The sequence below is a fragment of the Leopardus geoffroyi genome, chromosome B2 (genome assembly GCF_018350155.1).
Source record: "Leopardus geoffroyi isolate Oge1 chromosome B2, O.geoffroyi_Oge1_pat1.0, whole genome shotgun sequence".
NCBI classification, from domain to species: Eukaryota; Metazoa; Chordata; class Mammalia; order Carnivora; family Felidae; genus Leopardus; species Leopardus geoffroyi.
The window spans coordinates 17,976,657-17,996,815 of NC_059332.1; the positions used below are offsets into that span (position 1 = coordinate 17,976,657).

A 20,159-nucleotide genomic window follows, 5' to 3' on the forward strand; every position below is an offset into this window, starting at 1 on the left:
CGCATGCGTCCCAGGAACGGGAGATGCACGGGGCGGGGCTTGAGAGGAAGCGTCCAGGCGGAGCGCTCTGCGTCCGGGAGGTGGGGCGGCGAGTCGCGACGCGAGCCCCGAGTCCCTACGCCGGTGTTCCAATCGTCGCTCCGGCCGTGCTGACCGGCCTTCGAAGCTTGGCTCGCCAGCAGCCCGCCTGAAACCCAGAATTTGAGTCGGGTCTTTGCAAGTGGCTTCGCGAGCTGGGCCAGGTTAACCTGGTGTAAACCAAAGGCATGCCATCCGGGAGGATGCTCACTCGCCGAATCACGGTTTTTGCCTGCCATGGTTAAGAACTACTTTCTTCCTGCAGAGCTGGTGGCCACAAGCCAGACAATAATGTGGCTTTATTATTATCTGAGAAGCAACTTAAAGGAAGGGAGAGGATAAGTGAAATATAATTTCCTACTACCGCAGTATGCGCCAGTGTCCACGAAACATCATCTCCACTCCCTCTCCAGAGCTGCCTCTCTTCCCTGCGTTTCCTGCGCGACCACTCAATCGCTGTAAACCAGAATTTGGGTGTTATCCTTGACGTCTCTCTCCCCTGCAGCCCCTGTAAGGATCAACGTAGATAAATCTTATAAATACAGTCTTCAGTGAAAAAAAAGGAGATCGCAGCTCCCGCATCTTCCAAAACAAAAACTTGTCACTTGCAACATCTCTTAACCTCTCAGATACCCAAACTGAACCCTGTGGTTACCATCGCTGATTCTTACCAGCCAAAGCAGATAAGGACTAAGAAGAACCATTGGTAATTCTAGTATGCCAGATCCTCACCAAATTACTGGAAGACTCCGCTTAACAACCAACAACGGGACCTATCTTAACCACCTCGGAATGGACTTAGGGATGCACGCCTCCCCATACAGGTGTATACGTAAACCTTAGTTATCACCACCATGATCTTACCCCTGTCCTTTAGACTTAAATTGAACCACAGAGGATTAAGTTAATTACCTACAACTGTAGTACTTGGTAGAGCTGTTATTTGAAGGTCTTTCAAAACCTACACCCTCACCTTTATGTTGTATTGCCTCGTCATTCCTCAACCCGTAGCACACCCCATTTCTCTGTGTGTAGTCCCAAAATTTATTGTCAAATAAATTGGCTCTCTGCTCTGTTTCAGTTAGTTACAGAGTAAACCAAATTAACGATTTGTGTTCAGTAATGTTTCTCATTGGCATTAACATATTTTAGGAGATCGCTCAGTTCTCAGCTAGGAACCCCTGAGCCACAAATGTGTCAATGGAGTGTGACCAAGATCGTGTGAGGGAGAAGTTTTTAGTCCTCTGGTCACTGGGGCTTCTTAACAGGTTGTTTCTGTTTGTTTCTTTCACAGAGGCCTAGGGTCCAGACCATGTTTGGTAGACAGACAAACGTAGCCACGCACATAACCAGAGCAGTAAAGTCCATCGGCCAAAACAGAAGAGCTTGTGAAGAAGAAGGAATAGTGCCTCAGTTTCAGCATTCTTTGACCCTTTTTGGAACCTCATTCATGTGTGACTTCACACATTAAGAAATCCCAAAACAAAAATGTCAAAAACAAATTCCCGGTTGCAGTGTTTCACCTGACGTCTACTGAGGATCTACAATACCAGTTTCTAGGTGTTCAGGATGTATTTTGTAGCTTTGAAGAGGACCATCATCATCAATAAAACCTTTCCCCAGGAAATTGATGAGTGAGGTTATGAAAAAATATTGCCTGTGTTCTCAACCCACCCTATCTGCCACATGCTTCTGGGACCTCATTTATCAGAAAGAAAACATGCGGCGTGTTAATTGTAAGCCAGACACTGCATGAAGTGCTTTCTGTAGATGAATTCATTTAATCTTCATACCAACCCTTGGACTAGAGACTCTTATCATCTCTTGCTTTCAAACACAAGAGGAGAAAGAGGTTACCTAATAGGGACATGGCCACTGGCCTTAATAAATGGCAGAGCTGCCCTAACTCCTCTCATCTGTTCTCAATACAGTGACCAGAGCACTCCTGTTATGAGTCAGTTGTGTCATCCTTATGCTCAAATCCCTCCAATGGCCCCCTTTCTCGCGCCCACCTCTGAGCACCTGCACGTGCTGCTTCATCAGCCCAGAGCTTCTCCCCAGATCATTTCCCAGCTCACTTCCTCACCTCCTTTGTCTTCATTCAAAGGTCACCTGCTCAGTGAGGCCTTCCCGGATTATCTGGGTTAAAACTGCAATCCCTCCGCAGTTCCCTCCACGGCTTATTTTTCTCCATGACGCTTACCTCCATATACAGTATGCTGTGAAACTCACTGACTGCACAATCATCCTCCCACCCAGTACGTACGTTCTTTGAGAAGGATGTTTATGCGGCGCTTGGAACGGTGCTTGGCACACAACGGCTGCTCAATGAGCATGCACTGAGTGAGAACAGATGTGGAGTAAGAGAGGCTGGTCTGCAGAGAGAAGTGTGAAGACACACGTGGAGTTGGAGACAAGATGGAGAGATTGCCCTGACTGCACCCTCTCCCTTTCTGAGCTCTGGTTCTCTTCTGTCCGACGCACCTGTGTCTTTGTTAAAACTCCAGCCCCGTGCCCTCTGTTTAGAATAGCCAGAGCAGCTTTTTGTGTCTCGCAGCTAAGTCTCTCCTAGCTGAGACAGCACCCCATTTCCTCTGCCAGAAATGCCCTTTTATCCTTGTCTAAAAACTCACATCTCATTTTTTTTTTTATTAAAGTCCTCAGTCAAGCGGCCCCTGACCATCCCAGGCCATTACAGGTGTTCTGCGAAAGGGAGGTGAATGCCAAAAGACCTCCAAAGACCAAAGGAGCCGCTAGACCAAACAAAAAGGCCGACAAGTCTAGCTTGACAAGAAATGGCCCCTTAGTAGCGGGCTTGTGGACGGAGTGTTCCTTTGGCTGCCACAAGACAAGTAGGTCTCTTGGATCCCACTCGCCCTAAGACTTGCTTTTCGAGTGCCAGGGGCAGGGAGTATGATAGGAAAAGATAGGATTCAGTAGGCAGAGAGGGAAAGGTGAGACCGGAGGTCCCTGGGTGTGGAAACACATATTTTTGGGACAATGCTGGGAGCATCTGACCACAGAAAAACTCCCTCCGGCGTACGGTTCCTCTTAAGAATGTAATAGTCACCACCTCCTCCCTCTCAGGTTCCCCTCAGGAATTTCACAAAAGACCTATAAAAGTAGGTCTTTTGTGAAAGACAGACCATAAAAGGTATGACCCACAAGGAATGATATGGCCACATAGCACCCCTCGTACAATGGAATCGAGCCAATCAGGAATGGACAACCCAGCACCTAGAGTTCTCTCGCCAATAAGGGGAGGACCTAAGAAGGAACTGGGGGGAAGGGAAGGGAGGGCTGACCAGAATTATAAAACAAAGATCCTTACCTATTGTGGGTATTCACCTCCAAATGCCCCCGTCTATAGACATTTCATACTATTTTTTTTAACTTTTTTTAACTTTTATTTTTGAGGGACAGAGCGTGAGCAGGGGAGGGGCAGAGAGAGAGGGAGACACAGAATCCAAAGCAGGCTCCAGGCTCTGAGCTGTCAGTACAGAGCCGGATGCGGGGCTCAAATTCACAAACTGCGAGATCATGACCTGAACCACCCAGGCGCCCCCTAGTCTTACTTTCTAATCTTCTACGCGAATAAACTTTTGCCTGCTGCTCATTTTGTGTCCACTTCTTCATTCTTCAAAGCGTCGAGACAACAAACCCCAGGGTATTGAGGCAAAAAAAAAAAAAAAAAAATCCTGCAACAGAGTATGTGCTGAGGGACCACTCAAGAGGAGGATGTTAAAGACTAGGTATGTTTCTGAAATTCTACGAGTGAAATCATCTTTGCCTTTCTGACTTATTTCACTTACAAACATAGGCGAAAGGAAGGAAAAAAATAAAAACAGAGGGAGGCAAACCGTAAGACACTTTTAAATACGGAGAACAAACAGGGTTGCTTGGGGATGTTGGGAAGATGGGCTAAATGGGCGATGGACAAGAAGGAGGGCACTTGTGATGAGCACTGGGTGTTATTGTAAGTGATGAATCACTAAATCCTACTCCTGAAACCATTATTATACTGTATGTTAACTAACTTGGATTTAAATTTTAAGTAACTGGGTGCCTGGGCAGCTCAGTCAAACGTCCAACTCTTGATTTAGGCTCAGGTCATAATCTCACGGTTCATGGATTCGAGCCCCACGCTGGGCTCTGCGCTGACCCGGTTTGGGATTCTCTCTCTCTGCCCTTCCCCTGCTCGCACACTCTCTCTCTTAAAATCAGTAAACTTAAGCTTAAAAAAAAAAAAAAAAACGACTAGGTATGTGTCAGTCATATTTGCAGGGCAGATCAAGGATGCTATGCACCGAGGGTATACTTAAGGGTGTGGTTCAACAAAAGGAAAGAAGGGAGGGGTGCTCAAAAAGGTTTCAGGCTACAGGAGAGTCATCCAGGCAGATCTGTTCACGTAATGTGTAATTAATTATTTACCAACTTTCGTCCTTTGGGCTGGGATCACACTTTTCCTTTCAGCACCCAGAATCTAGGGTAGCGCCTGGCACAGGGCTAGTGAACAAAGGAGGGGGAGATATAGGTGACATGGTGCATTCTGAATTGGGAAAGAGTGAACCTGGGAGGAGAATCTGCTCAGACACAAGTATCAAAGTGGATAATTCGACATGTAGATGGCCAAGACTATGTGCAGACTGTACATAGAGGGGAAGGACAAGTAGATCAACAGAACAGAATAGAGAGCCCAGAAATAGACCACCACAAATACAGATGACTTTTGAACAGCTCAGTTATGGGCCCTGACCCTTCAGGCAGTCAAAAAATCTGCATATTAACTTTTGTCTCTCCTCAAAGTTAATTAAAAGTCTACTGCTGACCAGAAGCCTTACTGATAACACAGTTGATTAACACATATTTTGTATGTTATATGTGAATTATATACGTGCTCTTACAATAAAGCTAGAGAAAAGAACATGCTAAGAAAACACAAGAGAAAATGCATTTACAATACTGTATTTATTGAAAAAAAATCGGTAAATGGACCCATACAGTTCAAACCCACATTGTCCAAGAGTCAACTGTACAATCAACTGATTTTTGACAAAGGAGCAGAGGTAATACTACAAAACAAAAATAGTCTCTTCAACAAATGGTGAACTGAACATCTATGTGTAAAAAAAAAAAAAAAAAAAAAATCTAGACACAGACCTAACATCTTTCACAAAACTTAACTCAGGATGGATCACAGACCTAAATGGAAAATGCAAAACTGTAAAACTCCCATAAAGAAACTTAAGAGAAAACTTAGATGACATTAGGGGATGGTGAAGCCTTTTTAGATACATCAAAAATATGACCCGTGAAAGAAATAATTGATTAGCTAGGCTTCATTAACATTAAAAACTTCTGCAAAAGATATTATCAAGAGAATGAGAAGACAAGCTACTGACAGGGAAAAAAATATTTCCAAAGACACATCTGATAAAGGATTGCTATTCAAAATACAAAGAACTCGTGCATGTGGGTGTGTACATACATATGCACAATTTTTATTTATTTTTGAGACAGAAACAGAGCATGAGTGGAGGAGGGCCAGAGAGAGAGGGAGACACAGAATCTGAAGCAGGCTCTAGGCTGTCAGCACAGAGCCTGATGCGGGACTAGAACCCACGAACTGTGAGACCATGACCTGAGCTGAAGTTGGACACTTAACCAACTGAGCCACCCAGGCGCCCCTAAAGTACAAAGAACTCTTAAAACTCAATAGTAAGGAAACTATTTAACTAAAAAGTAGGCCAAGTAGCTTGACGCTTTACCAAAGATATCCAGATGGCACATAAGCATAGGAAAAGCTCCACGTAGGTCCTCAGGGAAATGCAAATTAAAATAACGAGATCCCACTAGACACAAGATTGGCCAAGATCCAGAACACTGACAAATGTTCTGGACTGAAAAATGGTACAGCTACTTTGGAAGACAGGATGGCCGTTTCTCACAAACCTACACATACACTCACCACACAGTCCATCAGTCACACTACTTAGTATTTACCCAAAGGAGTTGAAAACACATCCACCCCAAAACTTGCAAATGTTTATGGCAAGATCGTAACTGCCAAAACTTGGGAGGCAACCAAGATGTCCTCCAGCAGTGAATGAGTGGTAATGTGTGGCACACACAATGGAATACTATTGAGCATTAAAAAGAAATGAGCTATTAAGCTATGAAAAGACACAGAAGAGACTTAAATGCATATTCCTAAGTGAAAGAAGCCAATCTGAAAAGGATACAGTACTGTAGGATTCTAAGTACATGCCATTCTGGACAAGGCAAAACTATGGAGGCAATAAAAAGATCAGTGATCGTGGAAGGTTGGGTAGAGGAGAGATGAACAGGCAGAACACAAGAGTTGTTGCAGAGCAGTGGAAATGCTCTGTGGATTATAATAGGTCATTCTTCCAAACCCATCCAGTGTTCAACACCAAGAGTGATCCCCAAGGTAAGCCATGAACTTTGGGTGAATCGAACACGTCAGTGTAGGTTCATCCCTGGTAAAAAGTGTACCATTCTAATGAGTGATGTGGATATCAGGTGTGGCTATGCATGGTAGAGGCAGCGGGTACATGGGAAATCTCTGCACCTTCTCCCTTTTGTTATAAACAAACCTCAAACTGCTCTAAAAAATATTAAATATTTAAACAAAAACATAACAAAAAACCCAAATCCATATTCATCTTTGTTTTTAGGCCTGAAGTTAACGAGGAGGTAGCCTGAAATGTCAGACACGGATTCTGGCTCACTTCCTAGATGGTTTCCTCCTGTGAAGTGAGTGGCAATTCCAGTGCCCAAATGCTTGATGTTTTAATTTGCCTGAACAGAAGGGATTCCCCTGTCAGCCTTAGGTATTTGACATCTGGTCAGCTAATTCACATCTATGAATCCTCTATTAATGTGTCTTTTCAAAATACCCAGGGATCTACTGGGGGGGGGGGGGCAAGGAAGAGAGATGATAAGATTATAATTTTTTTTTTTTAATTTTTTTTTTTCAACGTTTATTTATTTTTGGGACAGAGAGAGACAGAGCATGAACGGGGGAGGGGCAGAGAGAGAGGGAGACACAGAATCGGAAACAGGCTCCAGGCTCTGAGCCATCAGCCCAGAGCCTGACGCGGGGCTCGAACTCACGGACCGCGAGATCGTGACCTGGCTGAAGTCGGACGCTTAACCGACTGCGCCACCCAGGCGCCCCGACAAGATTATAATTAACAGGCTGAATTTAAGATTATCTTTATTGGATTAACTAAATGACTGTTTTTGTTGGCCTGAAACAGATGGGGAAAAAAAAAACAACATACCCTGAAAATGTCATTTTCCAAACCTTCAGTTATCTTCTCATCCACAGCAGTGGAAGCAAAGTAGTCTGATGAGGTTTGGCAATCTAAGAACCTTCTTAAGGACATAGCCCTGAATTTAAGCATACACTTTATGCATACATATTTTACGTGTCCATGAGTTTTGAGTTGGTCTTAATATATACTTACTGGTATGAAAATCTTTTTAAACCTTGGTTACGAAAAGGATCAAAATCTGCATTAAAAGTACTAGAATCATCTGAAGAAGCCAAAGGAAGGCTAAGTTTTATTCTTCCCCCATTTAGGAGAAAAATCTGAAAAACAACTTTTTTATCCATCTCTGGTAAAGAATGTGTTCAAAACTGTGCATATTTTAAACTAAATATTTTAAGATCTTTATTTGCTTTATACACATTGTAATGGTAAAAATTATATATTACACATTAACATACTATATATCACGATATATAATATATAATAGAACACTGCTTACCAAAAATTGTTTTACCATTGTTAAAAATAAAAAATAAAAATAGAAAACATCTAAATGTGTTTGTCTGTTTTTTTAAGCTGTATGTCTTCTCCAAAAGAAGAAATTCCTAGCTTTTACTCGTGGAGGGGAGGCAGGCACATTTGAAAAGAATGATTCCATCTAATAAGTTTTTCTCATAGAAGGAATGTGGGATTGACTGTATCACTCATATTTTCTTTTTTTTCTTCTTTTTTTCCAACATTTCTACCATTTTCCTCTTCTTGGTTGACACCAGGCTATTTCCTTTCGTTGGCTTATTACTGTCATCAGTTAAACCACATTTCTTCTTATTAGCTTTGGACTGCCTTTCTTCTTCCTGCACTATATTGCCAGCTTCCTTTTTGATTTTGGACTCTTCTTTACTTACTAAAACACAAGAGACAGTGCATTTATTTATTTTTATTTTATTTTATTTTATTTTTAATATTTTATTTACGTTTGAGAGACAGAAACAGAGCACAAGCAAGGGAGGGGCAGAGAAAGAGGGACATAGAACTCGAAGCAAGCTCCAAGCTCTGAGCTGTCAGCACAGAGCCTGACACGGGGCTCGAACTCATGAATCGTGAGATCATGACCTGAGCCGAAGTCGGATGCTTAACCGACTGAGCCACCCAGGTGCCCCGAGACAGTGCATTTAAAGACTGCTTTTTCCTTCTTGAAATAAACACAACCTGATGATGAAGTGAAGTTATCCGAATGTCCTCCACCTCAACAATTCAAGAGCTAACAAATTATTAAAAAACAATCACTTTCACTTACCAGGAGAAGGCTCTGCAGCCGGAGGAAGGCTTTCTTTTGTGTCTGTCCCTCTGTCTAGCCACACTCCAAGGCATGTCAGCCTGGCATTAGTTTTTACTTCACAGAGTAAAGATGGAGGAACTTTCTAAAACAGAAGAAAGAAGAATTCTTAACATGGGGGAATTTTAAATACTTTTCTTTTTCCATAATCAAGTGAACTTAACTTTTTTTCAAAGGTTTTATTTTACATTTTTAAGTAATCTCTACACCCAACGTGAGGCTCAAACTTACAACCCCAAGACCAAGAGTCGCATTCTCTACTGACTGAGTCAGTCAGGCACCTCTGAGTGAACTTAATTTAAAACTTACTATATTTTCTGAGAATAAAATACACTGTTTAGAAGAATTCCATGATCTTGATCCATGTTTGGTCTGACTATGCCCTTCTCAAGGCACTTTCTGAATATTCAGAAATTGTAAATTCACCAAGGAAAAGGATCGTGTCTCATTCATTTCTAGGTTTTAACAAAGAATCTTGCACAAAGCACACACTCGACAAACCACATTTGTAGAATGGGTTTATAAGAGAACCAAGCAAAACAAGTAAAAACAAGAAAATCTGTTAAGAGTGAGACCACTAAAGGGATTTAATTTTCCACTTATCTGGTTCAAAACTATTCTAAGATTACTGATCAGGAATTTTTGAGTTTTTAGGAATGGCAGTATTTTTTTTTAAATAGGCTCCACACCCAACATGCGGCTTAAACTCACAACCCTGAGATCAAGAGTCACGTGTTTTACCGACCAGCCAGGCACCCCAGTAATGGCAGCATTTTTATCTAACAAAATCTTACAGAGAACACCAATCTACACACAAAAGAGAAGAAAGCAGCATTTCTCTGATTGAAAAAGCACGAGTTCTCGTATCCTGCCAGCTGAGACTCACAACACCAACCCCCACCGTGGCTCTTGGAACCCTAACTTTAAAACTATGAGTATCAATCATGCGTGGAAGAGATCTCAGGTTTTTTTAAACAGCTCTGCCTTATGACCTTTGGAAAATATTCCACCTCACTTCACCCAAAACAATACTGATAATAAAGACTTGCATTAAAGCGCATTCACATTGTGCTAAGACACCAACCTTATTCTGCTTAAGTTTCCACATTTTGACGAAACCATCACTTGATGCTGTAACAATAACATGATGCTCTGGAATTTCAAAACTGAACATGTCCTTTATCCTAAAATAGAAATATTAACACCATAAAGGATCCTTTCTTCCAGATAGTACAATACCATGGTAGAGCTTCTACGCACACAATCTCTCGATTTTTCAATGTTTCAAGTGCTTCCAAACTGCTCAAGGAACGGTGCTAAAATAGAACTGTGCTTCACATCCCCATCAGTCAGTGCACCATTTTCAGGGTCTAAGTTCTAAGATAAAGTGGATTATTAACCATATGTTAAGAAAAAGTTGAAAAGATGATCATGATAACCGTAAGTAATTAGGTTATCACAAATGACATAAAGATACTTAAAGTCCTTCACCTCAAGATACTCCAAGTTCAGTATGAAGAGCCAAGTAAGACAACGAAATGAACCATGGGCTTCCTCCTACGCACCCGTTTCTACCCCCCCTCCAATGCCACCACCCTAGTCTAAGCCACTACCCCTGTTCTTCTGGATTCCCAGGGAGCCTAACTGGTCTCTCTGCTTCCATTTTTGCTAACAATTTTTTAAAACTATCAATCAAATCATGTTAGTCCCAGGCTTAAAATCCTACAAAACTAGGATCTTTTCTAAAATAACACAGGATAAGGGTGTCTGGGTGGATCTCGCGGTTCGTGGTTTCAAGCCCCATGTCAGGCTCTGTGCTGACAGCTCAGGGCCTGGAGCCTGCTTCGGATTCTGTGTCTCCCTCTCTCTGCCCCTCCCCCAATCATGGCTTTGGCTCTTTCTCTCTCTCTCTCAAAAATAGACATTAAAAAAAAATTTTTTTTTTTTTAAAGTTTATTTGTTTTTGAGACAGAGAGAGACAGAGCATGAATGGGGGAGGGTCAGAGAGAGAGGGAGACACAGAATCCGAAACAGGCTCCAGGCTCTGAGCTGTCAGCACAGAGCCCGACGCAGGGCTCAAACTCACGGACCATGAGATCGTGACCTGAGCTGAAGCCAGTGCTCAACCGACTGAGCCACCCAGGCGCCCCCCAAAAATTTTTTTTTAAATAACACAGGAGAGGAGGAAGGGTATGGGGGTATATATAAAGCATGTCTGGCCATAGACTGACAACTGCTGAAGCTGGGTGGTGGGTCTATGGGGGTTGCTTCCTTAAACTGGTCTATTGGCCTTTACATTTTTCTACAGTAGGAAACAAAAAATCTACAAAGGCCCTTAGCTAAAATCTAAACTCTTCACCAGTCTACAAGGCCATGTACCATTTGGCTCACTCTGATCTAGTCACGACGTTCTTTCATCTCTTGTTAAAATACATCCAGCTCCTTCCTCCCTCAGGTGACTGCGTGCCATCGCTCGTCTCTTCAGAAATGGCTCCCTTTTACCCCTCTCAAGTCCTACCCCCTCCCCCTTTCTGGATCAAACTGTGCAAGTTATGTCTGTTATTCTTAAAGCACACATTTCTATTCCTGTTCTAATTACCTGCTTACTTGTTCATCGACTGTCTGTTGCTCTACGACTAGAGCCACTAAATGCAACTTCTTGTCTTTTCCATTCATCATTAAATACTAAGTGCAGTTCTTCATGGATGCTCAGTGAATACTTGTTAAATGAATAAACAGCCAAATATCCTAAGTGTTAGCTTAAGTGTACTAGTGTTATTAAGTACCTTTGACATGGCCTTGAATGAATACTTCCTAATGCAGGGGAAAACCAGGGCCGGTACACTGCAGTATTTGAGTATTGCCAAGAGATTTCTTAAAAACTGTTATTTGGAAAGTAAAAACTAGGACTTACTTAAGACATAAAAGGACAAGTAAATGAAGCACATTAAAGTAGAACAGTGCATTATCACCCTTCCCAAAATTGTAGTAGAAAAAGCAGAGGCAGACAGTACTGGGTTTGGATCCCAGCTCCAGCACCCAACAGTGGGGTAACCTTGGCCAAGTCACTTAGCCGTTTACCCTGAACGGCAGTGTCTACCCAGAGATACAGTGAGCAGTGACTGTAAGGTAAGAAAGACTGGCATAAAATAGAAGTCATTGCTGTCACATATTTCTCCTGCAGGAAAACAAGTAACAGGGAGAAGTGGAAAAGAGAAATAAAATAAAAGGCAAGAGAGATCCTGGCAAAGCTCAAGATCGTTTTTTTTGTTCCTCTTCAAATATGACTGATTTTAGGCCCCAAGCCTAGTATTATTGGAAAAACATCTTGTGCAAATCACTAGTCCTGATGACAACTTCCTACTTTTGCACTAAGGCCAAGACATTTCTACCATCCCCTCAGACTCCAGAAATCATATATATGTAGGAATGCACCCTACCTTATGAAACTACTGCATACGTGACACTTACTGGAGACTCTACACTTGCATACACACATACGCATAGAGACTGGCAAGGAAAAAAAAAAATACCTGTTATCATGAGCTTTAAATTCACAGAGACACATTAGTGAATCACAGTCAAAAAACCTTACAACTTCTTCATCTCCAGCCACTGCAAGGACAGACTCCTAGAAGAGAGAAAAAGAATATCCGGAATGTCATCAACAATTGCAACCATCATCATATACACTAAGGTTCCACCACTGATCTCTCATCACTTACTGAAAGAAACGTAACAGAAGATATTCTCTTTTCATTTGTGATGGTGCCACTAACGGATGCAGTGTCAAGTTGATAGATATCTATTTTATTCAGCATAACAACTACGTATTTCTCTCCTCTTGGGGACCATTCCACTATGTGAGCATCTGCAAGTTAAAAAAAAAAAAAAGCTTTTTTTATTTCATAAACAATGATCAGAGTAATAACAAAAATAGCAAATAGCTGTACCATTCATTTCACATCCACTGTCCTATTTACCCTTCATAAGAAATTTTTGATGCATATTTTGCAAGTTAAGTTTTAGAAAATAAACTGGATTAAAGAATCATCAAAGGTCAGAGAACTGGTAGGTGACACAGTCACAACAAGAATCCCAATCTAAAATGGGGAAAAAAAGAAAATGGGAAAAGTAACCCAAAGCATTGCTCTAGGAGATAACCACCATCACGCAGGGGAAACAATGGTGAACACGCACGCACACAAGAATGTGCGTGTCTACATTCATATTCCATCAAGTTATAAAAAAACATTCCAAATAAAAGTACTCACTTTGCTTTATGTTTTTTATGAATGCTGATCTTCCTTCCACAAGATTCCATGTTCTGCAAAACAGGAAGCTCACTTATGGCATGGTAACTCTTACTAGGTATAAAAGTAAGCGTAATGAACACTTACTCAAATGACAATTTACTACAGATGCCGCTATTTGGAACTGTCATGTTTCTTACAACAACACTGGAAATATTTACCATTAAGCAAGATTAATGCATCCACTCCCACACCCCTTTCACCTACTTAAAATGTTTAATATATTTTCAAAAGGTTTCACCTCTTAAAACATTGCTTTTTAGGACCATCCTCTTTGCTTCCCAACTCCAAATGAATGACTGGGATGTAATGTGTATGTCTGAACACAGAGTCTGTCCTTTTCTTTCTCTACAGTCATGAAAAGGTTCACTGGCTTTCAGCTTTTCCTTGTACTGTAGTATCTCTAAGTAGCTGACAGCCAGGACACAAGACAGAAGTGTATCTAATTATTGTAGTAAAAAATACCCTGATGGTTAGGTTCCTGCTGTTGTACTTGGAGAACGAAGACCACAACTGAGAAAAGATGCTCTTGGCATCAATGACTTACCTCAATGTCTTATCCGTACCCACAGACAGGGCCAACTTGCCAGATGGGTGAATAGAAAGGAAGGTCACGTGTCCTCTACAAGGAAACCAACAGTTAGCCCCCAACTTGACTGGTACCTGGAGACCACCAATGGGAAAGGGCTAGACTCACTTGTGAGCTTTAATGGACTTCAGGCACTCCCATTTCTTCGCATCCCAGACACAAATGACTCCATCTTCTGCCCCACTGATTAAGTGCCTGTTGCCATAGAATTTCAGGCAAGTTATTGTGCCTGTGGAAAAACCGAAATAGACCAACTTAATGCTCACTTTGAATGCAAACTCCATTTCTGGTTTGAAGGCTGTGCTGTGGTAAGTAAAAATCTAATGTCAGCATTAGTGAAATAAACCTTAAAGTCTTAGGTGAAGAAATTAATTTTTTCATATCAGAACATACAATTTCAAGGCTGTGCAAATACTTTCAACAGAATTTCTCTAGTTGTAGATACAGACTAGAGCTAATCAGTTCATTTACTTGCTCTATGGGTCCAGAATCATAAATTTAGGAGATGGCTGGCTAGGATTGTTTGAGCAGAAGTCAAACAAAACCAACTAATAAACCAGCTAATTTGGGAAACAAACCAAGATATACAACCATATGACTTCTTCCTTTCCTTCCCTTTTCTTTGTTTTGGCTTTTGTTTTTGCTTTGTGTGGGTTTGTTCTTTTGTTTTTTGTTTTTTGTTTTTTTTTTTAAGAGAGAGAGAGGGGAGGGGAGAGAGAGAGAGAGAGAGAGAGAAAACACAAGTGGGAGAGAGGGGCATCAAGCAGGCTGCATGCTTAATGCAGCTGGATGCCAGGACCTGGGATCTTGACCTGAGCCAAAATCAAGAGTTGGACGTGAGTTCGAGCCCCGCGTCGGGCTCTGGGCTGAAGGCTCAGAGCCTGGAGCCTGTTTCCGATTCTGTGTCTCCCTCTCTCTCTGCCCCTCCCCCGTTCATGCTCTGTCTCTCTCTGTCCCAAAAATAAATAAACGTTGAAAAAAAAAATTAAAAAAAAAAAAAAAAAAAAGAGTTGGAGGCCACCCAGGCACCCTGGCTCCCTCCCTTTTCTTTCTTTATTGAAAGAGAAGAGAGGAATGATTGTTACTTTCTAATCAGTTAGTTAGCTACCCAATCATCCAGAATCCAATTATTATCACTCCAGAGCTCTTTTCTATTTGATTTCTACAGTTTTCATTCACTGTCCTAAGAATTTATTACAGGGGCGCCTGGCTGGCTCAGTTGGTAGAGCAGATGACTCTTGATCTCGGGGTTGTAAGTTTAAGCCCCCACAATGGGTTTAGGGATTACTTAAAAATAAAATCTTTAAAAAAATAACTAAAATTTTTTTTAAATCTTAAAACACAAAGCATTTATTAACACAATTTTATAAACTGTTCTACTGTTCAACTATGCCTTCTGTAATCTCCTTTGCATGGTTCACAAATTTTCCTACAGCTTTTCAACTTCTTCACAAACAACTCCACTCCCCTCTGCCCAAAAATTAAAATCTGAATCTCCCATGAATTTCTTCTACAGCTCTTGAGATAGAGACAAACATGTTTCATACCCTCAAATATTAACCTCGCTGGAAGGAGGTTAAGATGATAGAGGAACCCAGCATTCTTCTGACCCCCAAAAGCAGTCCCTGTATATGGACAACGTATGATACCCTGACCCTCAAATAAAACTCCCTATCCTTTAAAGCTTGTGTCCATCAGCTTACTCTTCCTATAGCTCAGTGGTCAACAAACTACTGTTTCTAGGTTAAATCTGACTGGTGGCCTGTTTTGATAAATGCAGTTTTCCAGAGCACAGACTTGCTTGTTCAGTTCCCAAATGTCTATGGCTGTTTTCTGCACTGCAACAGCAGAGCTGAGCAATCAAAACAGAGACCATATGGCCGCAGAGCCTAAATATTTACTATCTTGTCCTTTTCAAATAAGAATATGAACCCTTGGGTCACGGTTGTTCACCCGCCACCTCCTGGTGAGTCCTTTACATTGTCCTTTATATGGAAAGAGTAAAAGATCTCTGATGAATATAATTTTGCACACCGCCCAGCCCCGTCCCCAAATATATGGGGTAACATACAACCTTATCAAAGTGGGAGTCTTTAGCCACCTTTGCCCGTTTTCTTTTCTATCAACTTATTTCCTACCTTGGTAAAGATCTTATCTATTACCAACTGTTAGATAAACAGGAGTTATACAAAGAATAAAGGAAGTTAGGAACCATACTTCATCCCCATCCAAACTCCTTCTAAGTAAGTCCCATCCTTATTGTGCAACACCTGTACCAATGGCTTTAGGCAGACCAGATTGATTTAAATTATTTCTTCCACACCTAAGGGAGAGAGGACTTTCTTGTAGGAACTGGGAATAGGAGGCAGAAGGGAAAAAGAACATATGTTGAACTCACTCAAAGTCTAGCTTCTCTTGAAAAGCAAAAACTTGTCAAAGTAGCTAAGGACCATCTGAGAAAGACACTGAACACTCTAAATTACTGCTAGAAACCAGTGCGTAGCTGTCTTATCTCCCTTTAATAGCAGAAAATCAACAACCTGAGCAGAGCTTTCCCAAACTAAGCACATATCTGATTCTACTATTCTGAGTTCTTCCTTTCCATTTCCCTTCTCCTGGAACACATGTTAAACCTCATTCTTTGTGCCTTGGGAAAATACAATAAAAACAGAATAATGTTCAATACTGGAAAAACACACACCTATTCAGTCTTCCTATTCCTAAATCCTACCACTATCCTGGACAACTTCACCATCAGTGTGGAAAACCCAAGCATGACTGGAGAATCACCAGGCCCTGACCTCCACTCCAGTGACCTTTGCTTCCTCTCTAGTTCAGTCCCTCGCACCTACACCCAGGAAATGTTACCACCTAGAGTTGCTCCACATTACAACTCTTGAAGAATCTCTTCCCTGCCTGCAACCTCACCTTTCACCAGCCCCTTCTTGCCCCCTTCATTCACTCCACCTGCTTTTTTATTTCAGAGATCTGCAGGCCCTTAACACCCCATTTTCTCTAGACTGACAACTTAAACCATCTTTCATCAAAATCCTTTGTAAATCAATCCTTCTGTTGCATGGGCACCGGGTAACTTTCTGCTCCCCACAAAAATGCCTGGAGCTTAGTGCAAACGGATGTTATTCGGGCCACAGCCTCCAACTTCAATCAGGCAGACTCTCACTAGTCCTTCTGCTTGTCCTTGGTCAGCATCTCTCTTGTACACCAGGTGCCAGCACTTTCCTCAAGCCCACACCGCCCCTCCCTACCATTCAATCCCTAACCTCTTCTTCTCAAGGACCATCCAGGACGTGGCCTAATTCCCAATCACCTTAACCTCCGTTCTAACCTTCTCGTAATACTGACTTGCTTACAGGTCCCCATGCACCCAGTGGTTAACGACATGGGCTCCAGACCTAGGTCTGAGTTCCAGTTCCACTGTTTTGTGACTATGGGCAACTCACAAAACATCCTGAGTCTTGGTTTTCTCTTCTAGGAAGCCAAAGATGCAACTGTACCTTACTGGCAAACTGCTGGGTACGTGGTACTCCCTCAACGAAGTCAGCCATCAGCATGAGGCTGCTACTGTGCTCCGTGCACTTCCTGCTCTGCCTGGGATGCCCTCTCTCCCACCTTGAAAACTTCACCTGGCTAACAACTGGCACTTCTCTTCTAAGATAATTCAGTCAGATGTCATTTTAGGGAACTTTCTGCTTCCTCCCACTCCCTCCAGATGCAGTTAAGCGCCCCCCTTCTGTCTCTCAATATGGACCGTGAAGAACTTAAAAACAAAAGACATGTTTTTTTTCATTTCTGTATTTCCTAGCACAGAATCTACTATGTAATAGGCACTTAATGAATTGTTCAACTCAAGTCAAATTGTCAAGTAATGACGCCTCACCATTGTCTTAAAGGATATAATTTTCTTACCGTTGTGATGCACTAGAGCCCCATGGTCTACCTTCTTTTTCATGTCATATATGTGAATTGTTTCATCTTTGCTCCCAGTGACTACAAAACGACTGTTTACAGCCACTGCTGACAAGGAGGCAGTGTGGGCATGGTGAGTGAAGTCAGCCACAGGAGTCCATTTTTGCTGAAGAGTAAAACACGCAATCAGTGTCACAATCACATCACAGTTCTCCAGAAACACGTAAGTGGTTCCACAATCCATGAAAACTACCAGTGGATACTTACAAATTGAGAAAAAACTATGCAAGGATAGCAGACTAAGAAAAACAAAGACCCTGAGAATTAAAAAAGGCAGGCAGCAAGGAGACAGGAAGGCAATCAAGACTCCAAAACAATTATGGAGACCGGATTACTTTAAGGTCCTATTCCAATCCTTAACTCCTTCATATATGTACTTATACGTGAGACTTCACTATTCATTCATTCAAATGTTCAGATTTGATTTGAATTTATTCGTTCAAATACTAAATGACTACTATGTGCTTGGCATCATTTTGGACAGTTGATATGTAACAGTGGAGAAAAGAAAGCCGTAATTCTAATGTAACTGCCATCTCTGTGGGAGAGACAAACTGTAAATAAATATGGTATCACATAGAGAGGAGTATAAATGACAAGTCTTATAAAGAAAAATAAACAGGATAAACACTGTGTCTCCATTAGTACTAACATAAGCCCCAGAGAATGACCAATGATGAGATCTCAAGAACTCTATGCTTATTGATATGCAACTTTTGGACCAAATAAGTGAAACTGGTTGAGTGCAAGGAATAAGAGAGCTGAATACATACACACACCTCAAACTGAGGGAGATGCATCAAGAAGTATTAGCAAATTGGGGCACCTGGGTGGCTCAGTCAGTTAAGTGTCCGACTTTGGCTCAGGTCATGATCTCGCGGTTCATGGGTTCGAGTCCCACATCGGGCTTTGTGCTGACAGCTCAGAGCCTGGCGCCTGCTTGGGATTCTTGTCTCCCTCTCTCTCTGCCCCTCCCCCACTTGCACTCTGTCTCTCTCAAAAATAAACATTAAAAGTTTTTTTTAAAAAAGGAGTATTAGTAAATCAAACAAACCACGGAAGAAGAAGAATCCATCAGATTTCTTTGAACACACTTAAGATGTGTCATTGCAAATTAATTTCTAAATAACTACAGCATCAGACAGTCCTTCCATCAATCAGGACCAAGGGAGCCTCTTTTGAGTAAAGGCACAATATTCCTGAGGGGCTGCTATGACCACAAATCTAAGATAATCTTTGCTTGTGCACTTTACAGAAGGAATGTTGATTATCTGAGCTCTGGTCTGTCTCGGTTTAGAAGCAGCAGCGGGTAGTATAAGAGCTTCATGTTTCAGAGACACCTAGGGACTTGAGTCCCAGGTCTCCCAATATTAGTTGTGTGGCACTGCACAGGTCACTTAACCTATCTCAACTTCAGGCTCCTTATCTGTAACACGGGGATAACTGTATTTGCCTCAGGAGGCTGCTGGGAAGACCACTACGTGTCTGGAACAATGTGGTGACTTTATTACAAAGAGAACACAATAGCATCATCTTTAAGATTCAAGAGATGGCACCTTCCAGCCAAAAAGATTAATAAGCAGGAGGAGACAAACAACCAAAGTAATTATTCAAGTTATTATATCCCTCCAGTTTTCTGGTTAATTCAAGACTGACACCTGGACTTTTTCACAAAGAAGTACTGAAAAGAATGGGTTTCTAGGAGATACTTAGGTTTGCTTAGGGAAAAATACTACTGGATTAAAAGTTAAGAGATCTTATTTCTAATCCTGGGTATGTCCTATCTGTTTGACTAACGGCAATTTACTTAACCTTTCTGCTCACACATCCAGTAAAAATACTTCTATTTTGTTGTAATTTCCCTCCACGCATTTGTCTCCTTTGCCCTATGTCGGCAAGCTCTCTAGCGCTGTACCCATTCCTTTGGCTTCTTTGCACCTCCACTACCAATTAACGGCTCCGTGGTAAGGGTTCAAAAACACTGAATGAACTGGAGACACTATCAACGAGAGGTTTAACCCGACCCAGATCTAACATTTTGTCAAATTCAAGGACAAAAACTCAGTAAAAGCGAACTGTTCTTTCTTTAAATCCTGAACGCGTACACCGGCTGTCAACGGACTCATTTGCCAGCTTCCTTCCTGCACCGTGGCCAGAATGTCTACTAAACCCACAAACATGATCTCGTTTTACGAGAATGCCTACTCCAGGTTTTAAAAAGCTAAGTTATACGTTTGAGTTTGACTCATCAATTAATCCCTAAGAGATCAGTGTGTTTACCTGTGATGATGTGCTTACCACGGCCGTGCGGGAACCCGACCAGACCTTCTCGCGCCCCTCCTCCCGCGGTCCCTCCCGGCGCGCACTCTTACCTCGTGGTCGCCGCCTGCAGCTGGCTCGGGGCGTACTGCGAACCCAAAAAGGACCTGTTCGTAACAACCAGCGACCAGCTCCATTCAGCAGCACACGTGCCCCTTCAACCAGCGCCGCTCAGCTGAGACAATGACGAAAGCGGACGCCAGAGCAAGTGGGGTCCTTCCTGCGTCGGCGCTCAAATT

General features: G+C 42.1%; 1 protein-coding gene across 1 annotated transcript; it reads right to left on the reverse strand.

Moving 5' to 3' along the window:
• Positions 1-7,301: 7,301 nt before the first annotated feature.
• Positions 7,302-20,159, reverse strand: PAK1IP1 (PAK1 interacting protein 1). The gene is made up of 10 exons (XM_045497421.1): positions 19,974-20,159; positions 17,542-17,707; positions 13,723-13,843; positions 13,573-13,647; positions 12,987-13,039; positions 12,438-12,583; positions 12,246-12,343; positions 9,797-9,896; positions 8,678-8,797; positions 7,302-8,281 (listed from the first exon to the last, which is right to left on the reverse strand). Exons 1-10 carry the CDS (start codon positions 20,055-20,057, stop codon positions 8,081-8,083), a joined length of 1,164 nt encoding a protein of 387 aa, XP_045353377.1. The 5' UTR covers positions 20,058-20,159; the 3' UTR covers positions 7,302-8,080.

Bases quoted from the DNA above. Each gene is read 5' to 3' on its own strand.
- PAK1IP1 (XM_045497421.1), bottom strand. From the start codon at position 20,057: ATGGAGCTGGTCGCTGGTTGTTACGAACAGGTCCTTTTTGGGTTCGCA. The intron at 12,584-12,986 runs GTGAGTACTTTT...TTTAACTTGCAG, and splicing joins CATAAAAAACATAAAGCAAA to ATGCTCACATAGTGGAATGG. The intron at 12,344-12,437 runs GTAAGTGATGAG...TCTCTCTTCTAG, and splicing joins CTTCTGTTACGTTTCTTTCA to GAGTCTGTCCTTGCAGTGGC.